This window comes from Magallana gigas, chromosome 2, assembly GCF_963853765.1.
Source record: "Magallana gigas chromosome 2, xbMagGiga1.1, whole genome shotgun sequence".
In the NCBI taxonomy this organism is placed as follows: domain Eukaryota; kingdom Metazoa; phylum Mollusca; class Bivalvia; order Ostreida; family Ostreidae; genus Magallana; species Magallana gigas.
This window is the reverse complement of record NC_088854.1, coordinates 25,338,816-25,354,144: the sequence shown is the minus strand read 5'-3', so window position 1 is coordinate 25,354,144 and position 15,329 is coordinate 25,338,816. Positions and strand designations below refer to the sequence as shown.

The 15,329-nt window shown below is 33.6% G+C and overlaps 1 protein-coding gene across 1 annotated transcript; it reads right to left on the bottom strand.

Annotated features, from left to right (window-relative positions):
* Window positions 1-3,820: 3,820 nt before the first annotated feature.
* On the bottom strand, window positions 3,821-15,289 carry LOC117681397 (failed axon connections homolog). Its single transcript, XM_034445698.2, has 6 exons — window positions 13,816-15,289; window positions 10,178-10,301; window positions 9,661-9,863; window positions 8,669-8,871; window positions 5,625-5,741; window positions 3,821-4,048 (listed from the first exon to the last, which is right to left on the bottom strand). The coding sequence occupies exons 1-6, from the start codon at window positions 13,827-13,829 to the stop codon at window positions 3,945-3,947; spliced, it is 765 nt and encodes a 254-aa protein (XP_034301589.2). The 5' UTR covers window positions 13,830-15,289; the 3' UTR covers window positions 3,821-3,944.
* Between the last annotated feature and the right edge of the window lie 40 nt (window positions 15,290-15,329).

Sequence of the window (15,329 nt, the reverse complement as noted above, 5' to 3'; positions counted from 1 at the left end):
CTACCGGAAATCTTCTGTGTACCACTATCATCCTTGTGAAGGATAAGTGTGTGAAATAAGCATACATGTCACTGAAGTTTGAAATACGAACTCACCTTTTATCTACATGGATCTCACCACCTAACTTATTAATTGATTATGAAATAATTTTGAAATTTTGCCATTTTTAAAAAAAGTATTTAATCAGTTTCTTCATGAACTCTACATGTGATAAACGTCTAATAAACGTGTAACAGTAAAAGTTAAAAAAAAATTCTAAACTTATCCAAGAGAGAAATTTTTATAAACCAGTTTAGCGATCTCTGAGCTTTAATCCTTAAATTTACAGGTTATAGATTTAAAATTTAGTAATATCAGCAGCTATGAAAACATTAGTTAAGTTTTTTGTTTTTTGTTTTGGTCAAATTAGATTAATGTATGTAATCGTTTGTAATTAAACCCCTGTCATACCGGAGCTGCGTCCTCACGGCGATCCGCGGCGACCTTAAATAATGTAAAACGCTAAGGTAAACTCAGTAGAGTCTTAAAGCTCCGTAACAACGCAACGGCATCTTCGTAGCTCGTGGTGGGATCGCCTAGAACACTTTAGAACGCCATGCGACGGCGCGCACTTTGAACATGCACAAAATACGCGCCGTGGCTCGGCGTAATCTGATAAACACGCCGTAGAAGCGTAGTGAGGTCGCAGTGACAACGCCGTAAAGTCTCCAACAGTGCATCCACAGCGTTTGAACAAGTTGTTTTTCATTTGGTTGCGTTAACACAGCGACCCCAAAGTTGTTGCCATGTTTATCGCGCTCTTTTGACGTTTCTTCTGCGTTTATTAGTATTTGTACCGCGCTCTCACGGCGTCTCTAGTGCGTTGTCATCAAGACCACGGAAACTCGAAAAATAGCTGTTGTACCATAGCAAGCGATCAATGTAGTAATTATCAAACTGGATGTGGATGACTATGTAAAAAGTAGCATTTGCTAATATTCTAAGATCTATCAAAGGACAAAGATGAAATTCATGTAATTTGGTTCCGATGTTCACGTCTTTTTAATGTTTTTTAACAACTAATAACGGATCATTTTTTGTAGACCTGACACTAAGTGTTTTGTCCTAGTCCTTCACAAATTATTTAAAAGTACATGTAGTTGCAATGAACCTATTCATCAAAACAAAACAACTTTTTTATCATTTATTTACTAGTTGTAAATTCCTGTTTGTTTCCCATACAATTATACAAATTTACATTAATCTACCCAGAAGTAAAAAAACGTCTTGTGGACGCAGCCAGCGCACAGAGCACGCCGTGGAAGCGCGGTAAAAACTCTTAGCACGTCATAAGCGCACGGCAGACATTCAGCGAGAGCGCAGTCAATCGCCAAGTAGATTTCTCTGGAAACGCAGTTACACGCCGTGGTCGCCGCCAGTACGCCGTGACATCTCCATTGCAAAATTTTCAAATAAAATTGTACATTTTTTCTAAATTTTCCTTGCGATCATACGGCGATTCCATGAATTTTACAACGCCGTGAACACGCTGTGGGAACGCAACTTGGTGTGGCAGGGACAAAAAATGTTAACCTCACTGACACAGTTTTTAATCTTCTCAACATCTCATGGCAAATTTTAAAAAAATGCTGGACATGGGGTGTAAAATTATCTTACCAACTATATGTGGGAATGTTTTCTTTCCTGGTATATCATTGCCACCATTCTGCTTGTTATAAAAAAAGCAATGTCTATCCCCCCCCCAAAAAAAAAAAAGATTTTAAAAAAGAAAATATTAATATCTGAAAGGGTTTAGTTGTGTCAACTGCACTAGAACCCCGCACGTTAGTAGAGAGCGTGTGATATCGGGCTAACTGTGCTAAAATCCCATGTCAGTCGAGTGTGTGTGATATCAGACTAACTGTGCTGGAACCACGCACGTTAATGGAGAGTGTGATATCGGGCTAACTGTGCTGGAACCACGCACGTTAGTGGAGAGTGTGATATCGGGCTAACTGTGCTTGAAACCCGTGCGTAAGCATTGATATTGTGCGCAGAATAACATCGGACTGTTTGTGCTCTAACCCCCGCACGTTACATGGTTGAAATCTTGAAATACCGAGAATCGGGTAATATTGGAATAGCATGTACCATTATATCACCAACTTAAATACAACTTGTTCTGGAGAATTTTTTAGTAGAAAGCCGAGTGAAGATATTCAAAGAGACTACCCACAAATGCTTAAGGTTACAAGGTGAAAGATGTCTTCATTAATTATCGTCTGCCTTACTTTTTTCTAATTCTGATGTTTTTTTTTTCTCCTTCCTTATTTTTTATGTGCAGATTTAGTGCAAATTTTTTTTAAGAAAAAAAAATTCTGTTGGAAATGTATTTGCATGCATGACAAATTTTTCTATGAAAAATCATTATAGAAATGTACATAATTGCAGGGAGAAAATGAGTGAGTAGCAGAGATTATAAACTAAATTACACAACATTTGTATAAACAATTCATGTTCAGAATTTCAGAATTGTCTCCAAGTTAGCACATGCATCCGCTACAAGATAGATACAGTGGTAGCAACGTTATTGTTGACAAACAACACGCACGATTCTGATACACGAACGATCACGCACGATACACGAACGATCACGCACGATACACGGACGATCACTAACTTACTGAATCTTCACGATACACGAACAAAAACGATTAAACACGCAACCGAACGATTCTACACCATTAAACACGCAAAATCAAAATTAATTTTTAAGATTTGAATTAAGGAAACGTATTACTTTAATTTGTATTGCTTTATATTTGTATGTTATTGAAAAGCGGCATGTACTTTAGTCATGCACTGTTTTGTATTTTACGAGTTAACACTTTTACACATCCATACCCAAATATAAAGGATTCACACACAAATTATTTTTTTTGTTTCCTTAACGAATATTAACTTCTATCATAAGTTAAAGAAAATTACATGTAATAGAAATGAAGATAATGCATAAACTACACAAAATTATTTACGTAAGAGTTGACTGTTAATGTAATTTAATTCTCTTACGTACGATTTAATTATGCGGGATACAGGTAAATTTGTTACCTTGTTCCATAGAATTTCGATTTTTCACATCCAATATTTTCATAATTTACAGTACATAATTGATTTATTTCTAATTGTTCTAAATTTTAAAGCGTCTGAATAAATTTTATTTCAAACAAATGTGTATACACTCTATTAGATAATAATGCGTATCGTATTATCATTTGAAAGAAAAACGTTGGGAATAATCGTTTAGTTTAAAACGGGGAATGGGTAAGCCTGGCCGCTTTCATTTAACGTGTCGCTTTTGCTTATATGATTGAAATAATTTGTCAAGACACAAGTGATGCTTGATATAGGCTGATTATAAAATTAAGCAAAACTAACTCGACCGAACAAAGGATTGAATGAGCTATGGAAATACAAAAATGTATTTAACGACGAAAGAGAGAATGAATGTTAACAATTGTCAATGTTCTTATATAAATTTTTTTTATTAAATTCACATTGTTTTACAAAAACTTCTTGTCTTTGTTTTGAGAATAAACCCTGGCATTCCGTAAAAAAGTTACAAAACGAAAAAACCGCACGATCACGCACGAACACGCACGATAAAAAACGCAAACCAATTTTCCTGATACACGCACGATCCCGCACGTTACACGAACGATCACCCACGTTACACGAACTATTTAACACGATTGGCTTGTCAACAATAACGTTGTTACCACTGTACCAACATTTTTCAAAACGCTCAGTCAAAATAATTGAATTTAAAAAAAAAAAAAAAACAATAATCACAAAATACAAATACAATTATGCAAATTATGTAAAAAAGTAACGAAAATGTTGTTGTGGGTCTATTGTGACACTTATTGTGAAATGCATAATGAATCGATATTATTATTATGCATTCATTTAGAAGCTTTCCTCGTCCCACCGTGGGTAATACAATCGTCCCAGTCTGGCCAGAACTCCGCCTTCATCCGTTCACAGTATGCACTCAAATTGGGATATTCTGTAAAATGATATAACATAATAATTTTTAAATAGATCATAAACATTAATCAAAATAAATAATCAACATATACAAGTAATATGTGAATAACTATCTCCGAGTTAGCAATGTTAAGTTCAGATATATTTTATGCATACGTGTCATGCATGTAAATATGGACTGAATTTATTCTTACATTTTAGAATTTAGAGAGCATTCAAAGAACTAATTACATGCGGAAAACTTCATGGCTGAATTTAGTACTGAATTAACTAGTAACTTCTCTGACAATAGTTAATTCTCTTTTATCTAAGATTTCTGACAAAATATGTTTTATACAATATAGCAGCATAATTAGTGCTGCTCGAAAGTTTGTTAAAGACTCAAATTTTTCAAAGAAGAACAATGAAAATACTGTTGGTTTTTTTGTACCTTTTAACTGGTTAGAATTACTTTTGTACAAGAAATGCACTAAACCTATTTACATTTTAATCAATACAAATTTTCAATTTATTATTCCTTCTTAAATATTCGATGGAATTTAAATATTGTCATGAATTGCTATTCTGAATTAATTTTACAGGATGTGATTAAAGACTTTAGAATGTTTTAAAGTTACAACAGATACTACTGTACAGTGGCTACAATACAGAACTCTACATAAAATTCTTCCAGTAAAATCATATTTAAAAAAGATAAAAATAGTTGGCAATGATATACTGTAAATCATTATATTTGACGTATACGATATTTAGCGGAAGTTAGTTTTTGAACAAGTTGGCGTGGATTTAAACGAGTGTTTTCCTGAATGTGACTATTCCTTTACATACATGTATGGCATTTAGCGATGTACTTGATTTAGCGGAAGCAGCATTCCGCCAAAAGCATTAAATAGAAAACACAACCAAATGTAGTACGTTTACAATATGTTCCTTTAGTGATAATGAAGTTGAAACTATTGAACATGTTTTCACATCCTGTTCCTTTGCTTTAGATTTATGGAGTAGTTTAAGTATGCATATATATCATGCTGAAAGAATATTTTAATAACATGATATTATTTGGAGAGACCCCTCCTTCTGATTCTAATTTATTTATAAACTTTTTGATCCCTTATACAAAAGAATATATTTTTCAATGTCTGTTCGACCAAAAAGTTCCAATATTTGCAGGTCTACTATGTCATTCAAAACTTAAATATGCTATCAGACACTCTTCTTATGATGAACATAATGATAGATGGGTGGAATGGAAAAATATTTTTCTTAATATTTAACTTCAAGAGCTTTATTCATTTCAATAATACAAATTGTATCAACTTGAATACTTTTTTATATTTATTAGATCATGACCTGAATGTATTTATGTGTGATTGTGTTATATGTATTGTAAAATAAAAAAAATGTAATTAAAAAAAAAAAGAAAGCAAAGAATTACAGAAAACAAATTCTGTTGACACGCAGTGCTTCTGTAAAACATATCTGTCACTATTTATTGCTTTCTTTCTTTATTTGATTAAAGCTCTTTGCCTTATTCAACATGACATTTATCATAGACAATCATGCACTTTCAAACAACTTCCCTGCAAAATACCTACTTTTGTACAACTTCTCTGCTGCACCTCCAAAGCCCTGCCAGTGAATCTGAGATAACATTCCAAACACGGCGCAATCAGTCTGACTGGCTTGTTCACCCAACATGAACGTCTTTTTGCCTGCAAACGTTATTTGATAGTGACCCATAGGGCCTCAATATATTTAGAGCTATTTTAACACGACTTTGGACCTTTGGTATAATCTATTTATCTACCTCTTTACCCCTTTGAAGTTGAAAATGACGCTGGTCTCTCGAAATCAAACTATGCACAGATTACGTAGACATGTCCTTAGAGTCGGACATATCGTTCTGATTGCTATACTATAACTGAATGACCTACAATCCTTGCGCAATTGATATTGCTATATGATACAGCTACCCAAAGTTCAAAGTCTCGTTAATATAACTCTATGTAAGGATTGGTTGCAGGACTATTCATGTAATCAGTTTCTTACTCACATTTAACATTTTGGATTGTTGAATCTGTTCAGTATATTTCATGTTCTGTTATTACATGTACATCTTGATCTACTGTTCGATATTTATTTTTAATTTTGAATTGATCAGCTTGCTCGTTTTTATAAAATTTGTAGTAGTTTAAAATCAGTTTTGTTCGCACAATTAATCTACTGCAGCACATACAATGAATAACTTTATGCTTTGATACTGTTAATGCTTATATCATGCAGCCATTGTCTATACATTGTACCTTAGGCATTGATTCGTTTTAGGTCACCTGAGCTGAAAGCTCAAGTGAACTTTTTTGGGTCACATTTTGTTTGTCGTCCGTCTGTCCATCCATCTTTCTGTCCGTGATTTTTTTTTTCACATTTTCAACATCTTTTTCAAAACCACTGGGCCAATTTAAACCTAACATAATACAAAGCACCCTTAGGCAAAGTGGATTCAAGGATGTGAAAATTAAGGATGACGCCTTTTTTCAAGGGAAGATAATTAGGAATTATAGAAAAAAATTGAGAAATTTCAAAAATATTCTTCTCAGAAAATCTTAAGCCAGGAATGCTGAAACTTGTGTGGAAGCATCTATGTAGAATAGATTTAAAGTTGTAAAAATCATAACCCCAGGGGTGGGCTGGGCTACAATGGGGCTCGAATTTTACATAGGAATATACTAGTATAAGTAAATCTTTGAAAATTTTTTTAACAAAAACAAATAAACCAGGAAACTTGTGCAGAAGCATCTTCGCGTAGTGTAGATTAAAAGCTGTGAGAATAATGACCCCGGGTAGAGGATGGGCAACAATAGGGTGTCAATTTTTTACATTATAATACAAAGAGTAAATTTTTAAAAATCTTCTTCTCAGAAACGAATCAGCCAGGAAAGCTGACACTTGTGACAGCATCCTGATGTAGAGTAGATTCAAGTTTATTCAAAACATGATCCCCGGGGTAATGTGGGGCCACAACTAGGGGTTAAATATTTACATATATATATATATATATATATATATATATATATATATATATATATATATATATATATATATATATATATATAAAGCACGGGGAAATTCGCTTTTATTGGAGCTCCACCTCCGCCGCCACCGAGGCTTGAACTCACGACCTTTTGGAACCCATTCTCCTAGCAGTTAGCGGCCACCGTGCTAACCACTTGGCAATCTAGACAAGACAAAAATCTTGCTTTCGATGACGAACGGAACCTAGCATGCTGGCCGCGCATTACACAGTCGTTTGTGATACAGGTGGAATACAGTTAAAGGACAATTTGAGAGGATATATATATATATATATATATATATATATATATATATATATATATATATATATATATATATATATATATATATATTACATAGGCGTCGGAACCGGGGGGGCTAGGGGGGCTTAGCCCCTCCCCCCATTTTTTTGCAAAGTTATACCTAACCATTAGGCACATAGCATAATAGAGGGTTCAGCCCACCCCCCCCCCCACTTTTTTTCGAATCAAACATAATTGATCTGAAATATACCTTGAAAACATACTGAAATATTGAGAACTTGGAGTTATAGGTATACTACATACTACCCCCTCCCAAGTTTGTTCAAACCATGATTTCCGGGGGTAGGGTGGGGGCCACAGTGGGAGGTTGAATATTTACATAAATATATATCGAGAAAAAATCTTTAAAAATCTTCTTCCCAATAACCAATTGACCAGAAAAGCTTTAACTTGTCTGAAAACATCTTCAGATAGGATAAATATAAGTTTTTGTTCAAATCGCGATCCCCTGAGGCAGGATGGGGTCATGCACAACTGAGGGGGGGGGGGCAAATTTTGACATAGGAATATTGAGTATATAAAGGAAAATCTTTAAAAATCTTCTAAAAATTAATATGCCTAAAAAAGCTGTAACTTTAGTGAAATTAACCTCAGATAGTGTAGAGTCAAGTTCGTTAAAATCAAAATTTTGAGGAGTAGGGTGGAGCAACATTGAGGATAAAATTTAACAAAGGAAAACATTTTAATTATACACAAAAACTGAAATGTTTTAATTTATAATTTTACGTATATGCAAGCATTTCGACATGTTGTTGATTCTCTAAAATTGTTAAGACTTTGGCCCCTGGAGGATTCTTTAGGCTCACAAGAGGTCAAGAGTTTGATGTAGATTTATATCCCCATCTTCCCAAGTCATGGGTTTCTGATCCGCATCGCTTCAAGCGATGTGGATCAGAAACCCTTGACTTGGGAAGATTTATATCCCATATATAAACAATTGTTTAGGATCTTCTTGAGAACTGCAATGCACAACATGTGATATGACGAATAAGTCACCCTGTTAAAAATGGGACTTGATTATAAACATAAGAATATTCGGGGGGAGGGGGTGTTGGATATTTATCTACACTGGATCTACATGTATTATACTACATTGCCCACATATTTTGTATTATGACTCCATTAAGCTGATTTTATCGTGCCTATTATAGCTTTTGTGAGTATTGGGCCTCTTGTTTTAATGTGATATCTAAAAAAGAACATTTCTTTACCACCCCCTAAGAAAAAGGTGTAAATGATGATACCTAGGAACTTTGACAGGGCCTGTAGATCTTCATCCATCACTTGAAGCATCTCTTCCTCGGTGTGTCTGCCTACTCCTTGTGCGTAGCTCTGATTCTTTATCTTGTTTCTGCCAATACAGAAAACAAGCCACGGAACCTTCATGTGTTTTTTGACATCAATTCCATGCTTGGGATCATACACCCAGCGTTGTAGAACAACTGTCCTATAAACAAGGACACCATTGAATGAATAACATGTCAAAATCAAGTGGTTTTTCCCCCTCCAACATGTCATGGCAGTAGTTGGCTGTTATTACCATTGTGCAATATCCAGTGAAAATTTCTTTTCAAGCCTAGCTAAATCTACAAGCCCACCATAGAAATATGAACCCCCCTTTTATTTCAGGGTTTTCATCTTTATTATCCTTTTTAACATCTATTAAACCAATGACGGACTGCGGTCAACGAAAGCGGAGAGGAGGAGCGGGAAACCCGGACCTCTTTCTGGGGAAAAATCTTTCCCTTTATGATTTACACCTATTATACTTGTTTGAAATGAAGTGTTTTAATTATTACCCGGCCATAATCAAAGATGAATAATTAAATTCTTCGCTACCTTCATATACATATCATTTGTTTGTACTTCTCCGTCCGACCGACTTAAAAAATCCCAATATAAGATTGTTTATTACCTATTTAGGCACCAACATAAAACTAAAAAATATCTGTTCTCATAATCCATGTTTATAGAAATAGATGGTTTAAACACTGAAATATACCAATTTCCCCAAAGATTTTTATCACTTAAATGAAAGAAATAGTCTATTTCTATCATACCAAAAGAGATCTTTTTTTTCTCAAAGCTTTACCTTTATTTTCTATGATTAAAAAATATGTATATTTTTTTTTTCTTTTGTTTTTTTTTTGTTTTTTACAGTTTTTTCCTTTAAATTCGTTCTACTAATATTGATGTGGAAAGCGTGTACATTCTTCGCTATTTATTATTCTCTTACCAATACAGATGTTCATCTACCATCCTTTGAATGGCTCTACCTGCCCCAATTTCTTCATCAGAGAAGTTCTTGTCTAGATCAATGTTGAATGTTTTATTTATAAACTGGATACAGAATTCTGAGTCTGCTACTTCATGTCCATTGTATTCTATCCAGGTCAGTTTTCCTTTAGAACTTCTGTTTCTGCCACTGTCATTTTCAGTCTTGAAACGCAATTATTTTGATTTTTTAAAACTGTTAAAGTCATATATTAGAAAACATCGCCGAAGTTAAAATTCGAATCTAAAATTGAAATTTTCATGGCTTGACATTAATTGTTATGTCATTTGCTGATATTTTTGTAAAACAAAACAATAACTAGTTTCCAGTTAACTTGTTGGCGTGAAGGAATTATTGCAAAACCGCAGCTAGAGCAGTAAAAAATAATTACCATATTATTACGGTATGTACATGTGCAACCATGTAAACCCATCATATGTATGTCAATTTCTAAGTAGTTCAAAATTTAAAACATTACCATAAATGGGACTTTTGTCATCCGTAAATAGGTCTCCAGCTTCACGGCAAACGGGGTAAGGCTTGGTGCATACGGTCCTCGGCCGACATTATGATGAATGACAGTGTTCGGGGGATAAGTCTTCCTGAAAAATTTGTTATTTTGACAATAAATTTCAACAAAGCTTTACATGAAATTGTTAGAAACACTCTTTTCATCCACGTTGTGCCTTTCATTTTTTACTGTAGTGAACAAAGACATATATGTTGTAATTAAGGTAACTCACTACATTGTTTCTCAAATCAGCAGAAAAATGTTTTAGTATGTAAGACAAGATGATGTATGAGAGGCAAATAGACGAAAATGTATATTCAGTTTTGAATAAAAAAAAAAGTACGATTTCTAAAATTTGATACAGTCAATATGTACAAAAGCTCCAGGGGGATTCGAACTCATGATCTGTGTTTCATAAGCTTACTACATGTACGTAACAAGCATAACAACTGCGGTGGGACATGTATTCAGCCGATAAGTTTGATACAAACATTATAACAAAACATTTAAATCGCCATTTTTAAAGTAGTGTCATAAAATGACATGACATGAATTCATCAAAGTATTTGGACGCCATATTAGTTTTGATCGCTCCTCTACTGCCACTGGTGTATATATACCGGTTGAGAAATTACGATCTGTTGCTTTCCGATCGAGGCATTCAGGTTGCACGGACTTCTAAATGCATAAACTACACATTGAAGTAAAATGCTTGTAAAAAAGAATAAAGGAAACAACAATCAATCAAATGCAAAATATCTTTATTCTTTGAAAGAATTTCCAAGGTATCCTTATTGTTTTGCACAGATAGTGCTCCCTTCGCATGCACATCGAACACGTGTGTCATTCATACAGAATGCATAACGTCTGTAATTTTTTGAAAACCCCAGTGGCACTACATCCAACACAGTTGCTAAAAACGCACCGTTTCTAAAATCCAAGCGATCATTGACATTGTGTGGTTTGCGAATGTGCGATGTTATAACATACACAGGAAAAAGGTCTGCAATTATTGAGGATTTTTGAAGTATGTGTGCTTGGATTTCAGTCTGTCTTGTTTCCTCATTCATTGGATATTCCTTGCCAGTGCAGTGGTTGCCATATCATTTTTGTTCAAAACGCGTTTTTACTCGTCTTTTCGTTTTGTTTTGCGCTCACGGGACCCCGTAAGAGGTACCTAACAACAACTGGCCTCGCAAAAATTCCTTCACTCGTGAAAGGAATGAATATGTCCCATTTTGTGAACTGCACATCGATTTTTCTGATAAAAAGTTTGCATGGTATTTGAAAGTAGAAATGTAACCAAAGACTGGTATTTTTTTTATCTCATCAATAAACTTAAGTTTACAAGTAAACTAAATGAAATGCCTTGCAAGCGCGGTAATTAACACTTTTCACATTTTAAATATATTTCACTGCTTGATATGTTTGAATAGATATTTTAAAAATCAACTTCATATGTTCTGTGTCAGATTTTTCCATCGTAGCCTTCTTATCCTAAACTTTAAAATTAAAATCAAAATGCAACAGCAACATTGGTTTAAAGTGGCCTTGAATCTTTTTGTTGCACTTGCCTGGAAACATTAGAATGTATAAACTTATTAGCTCACCTGAGCCAAAGGCTCGAGTGAGCTTTTCTGATCAAGATTAGATCATTTTCTGTCGTCGTCAGTGTCGGCTTTGGCGTAAACTTTTCATATTATCACATTCTTCTCCAGACCCACTGGCCTATGGGCTGATTTATACCAAATTTGACACAAGCCTCACATTTAAAATCAAAAATTAAAATTAAATATTTGTTGGACGTTTTCTTCTCAAAAACCATTGGGCCAGAAAGGCTCGAATTTGTGTGTTACACCCTTCGGTTATGTAGATGCGAGTTTGTTGAAATCATGGTCCCTGGGGGTAGAGTAGGGCCACCATGAGGGATCAGGTTTTACATAAGAATAGAGAGAGAAAATCTTTAAAAATCTTCTTCTCAAAAACTAGTATGCATGAGGGTTATAGTATTTACCATTAAAAATATGAGGATAAATATTGGCAGATTTTTTTTTGCAAAATCTACTGTACTTATTTGTCAAGATATTTTTATTTTGAAACAGTAATGCTGATTTGAGTTATGCTCAGATAGCGATGTGGTCCATATACCTTTTTTTTGTTTATTTTATTTCAAACCAGGGAGTTGGTGTATGGTGCGTCGCATCTCTTTTGTAAATTTGTTCTTTAGGTCAAATTTCATCAAAGTTTTTATAACAAAGAGAGTCAAATTGGTTTATTTTATTCAATAACTCTTTTTGTGTTTGTTTTAAAGAAAGATGTCCGATCCAAGTTATCTGCTCGCGATGCGTAATGAACTAATCTTACACTTTCCGCCTTTACATGAACTAGTAATTTCGCGACCTTGGTTACTTTGTTATGGAAAGTACCGTTCATCAAAAGTAAAATTGCACGTTCAAAACACGAAAGACGAATTTAATTTATTCAAGAGTTGACAGATTTGACCTTTTATGTATGCTTTAAATAAGTTCCCAGTAAATATATCTACTAGCGACCTAACCATTCAATATTATTTCATTACAAGCATATACTTTGATGCCAACTACCCCTGACTTGGATCCGCCAAAGCCTGTCCACCTCCTTACTCTTATTTTTGCTATTTCGGGATTGTTTATCAAAAATAAGAGTAGGTTTTTAATTAATGTCATAATAATAACTAACCAGTTAAAATTTAATTATAACTTACGGACATTATCTACCAGGTGTTGAAACACCAAAGGTGTTAGAAGTTTCTCGGGTGCAGACAAGACACCCAAAACTTTGTAAAGGATGGAGATTGCATCAAATCCACTTTTGAGACTCTATTTACTTTATATTTTTCCTTCTGATTGCCATGACTAATATTACTTACATTGAATTCTTAAGGTAGGTTTGGGGTCACAGGGAGATAACTCATATGTTTTTATTTTCAGTAACACCAACTACCCTTTACTTAATATAAGACGTCAAGATTTATAAGGCTTAATGGTTGCTTTCAGATTTTTTTAATTTTGCGATGTTTTGTAGTTAACAGAGAAAATAACAAGATACAAGCACATGCTCAATTTCAACGAAAACAAAGTCCGCAACTTACGGTACTTATACTTATGGTATTAAATAGTGTTTTGGAACATCCATATTACACGTTTACTAAGAAAAGTTTTTTCCTGAAATCGGTAGACAAACAAAGGTTTCAAATAAGATGTTTTCTTTCAAATAAAGAAGTCAATAATTTTGACTTTTGGTGCATTTTATTCTGTTTTGAAATAGTTCATTAGAAATAATAATAAAAACCAAACACGATATAAATTGTATAAATTGTGACATTATTTGGGAATATTGTTTAACATAAATAACCTCCATAATAGTGTACATATTACATAAATATGTACATATTTTCACGAAATTATTTAGATTTCATCATAATGACATTTGAAATCATGAACTTTGACCTTTTGTAGTTATAGAACAAGTCCGGCAAAATCATTTGTACAACATAAGAAAAATAACGACTTTAGAATAGTGAACAAAATTGTATATCTTTCGAAAATTCCTGCTGCAAACCTTACCTAAAGAAGTTCATCTCGAGCCACGGATTTATATCTACCTTATATCAACTAACACTTAACAAATACAAATTAATCAATCGGACACCATGGGGTTATGGAAGCGTGTTCGAGTTAAAATTTACTGAATGTCATATGTATAAAAGACGAGTCAGGGTACAGTAATAAACACACGTTTAATAAAATTCCAAAGAACTGTGAACTGATGTAAAAAGAAAAGTTTGCAAAAACTATACTTAAAAGTAAGTACATGATTATATGATGGTTTAATAACCATAATAGTCCAATAATCAACATATATTACTAGTATTTTATCCTTGGCGTGTTATTGGACACGGAGCCCATGCGACTAATGTGTACGATTTGGACTTTTTAATTTGTTAACATTATATATGAGCTTTAATATATTGCTCTTAGAGATTAACACAAACTTTAAAGTGGCTGTGCGGATATTTCTCAAACATAGTCCTCACGAAAACCATGAACGACGATTTGAATCCGTGCGATAAGCGACAGAATGTGAAAAAAGAAATAATCAAGATATTGCTAGCGCTGAAATATTGCCGTTTCTACAACTAATATATTCTCCAAAATCTAATCTTGGAGGATGAAAAGAGTTTATATTGGGCTCATGGAGATATATAAAACATTCAGTAGATTGTGGTACCCTCAGGTTTCAACAGTTACACCCATTTTTTTTTTCAACTGCAGATAATTGGATTAAAATTACTCCAATTCACAAACCCCAGAGAGAAAAGATGTGGCATTACCATTGTAAAGAAAAGGGTTTTTTTAAACATCGAAATGTGATAGAAACCCTTATATTCATTGGTTCGACAACGCCACCACAACACCACTTCAAAAAGTATTTTTGAAGAAAAAAATTGTTGTGTGCAGAGATTAATTTCATATTTTGATTATATAATACACTATTTGTTTTAATAAATCGTTTCATATCGTTTCATAGTTATATACAGCTCTGCCTTACAAGAACCTCCGCAAATTCAAACAATGCAAAAAATGTTTAGAATATCAATGCATAAGATATATATTGAAGGAAACAAAATTAACTTAAAATATTTTTTAAAAGCACTCTACCACAAGAAAGAAATATAAATGAGAAGTGGCATTCTTTAGTTGACAATTTTCTCACTAAAGAATATTCCTTGTATATCATTACAATAAATATATCACTTTCATGATCATTGATCCTTGGTTAACACACAGTCATTTGAATTTTTCATTGTGTAATAGTGGACATTCCTCTTTCTTTTCTTTCAATGACGAAATGATTATGCAACCTCTTCACCATATTTCTTATCAATCCCGCATTAAAAAAAATTCACCGTATTTTTTGTCAATCCTGTGTAGACAATATATGTGCAAGATGACGCAAGACTGGTGGTCATATTTGCTACAGTCATAATTAGTACATACAATACTTTCTTATCAAGTTCGGTGCTTTAACATAGAGATAGGCTGAGAACAGTAAAAATTCAAGCAATTCAAAAGTCGAT

Bases quoted from the DNA above. Each gene is read 5' to 3' on its own strand.
- LOC117681397 (XM_034445698.2), bottom strand. The intron at 9,864-10,177 runs GTAATGTTTTAA...TTGCGTTTCAAG, and splicing joins TGACAAAAGTCCCATTTATG to ACTGAAAATGACAGTGGCAG. The intron at 4,049-5,624 runs GTAGGTATTTTG...ATCATTTTACAG, and splicing joins AGCAGAGAAGTTGTACAAAA to AATATCCCAATTTGAGTGCA.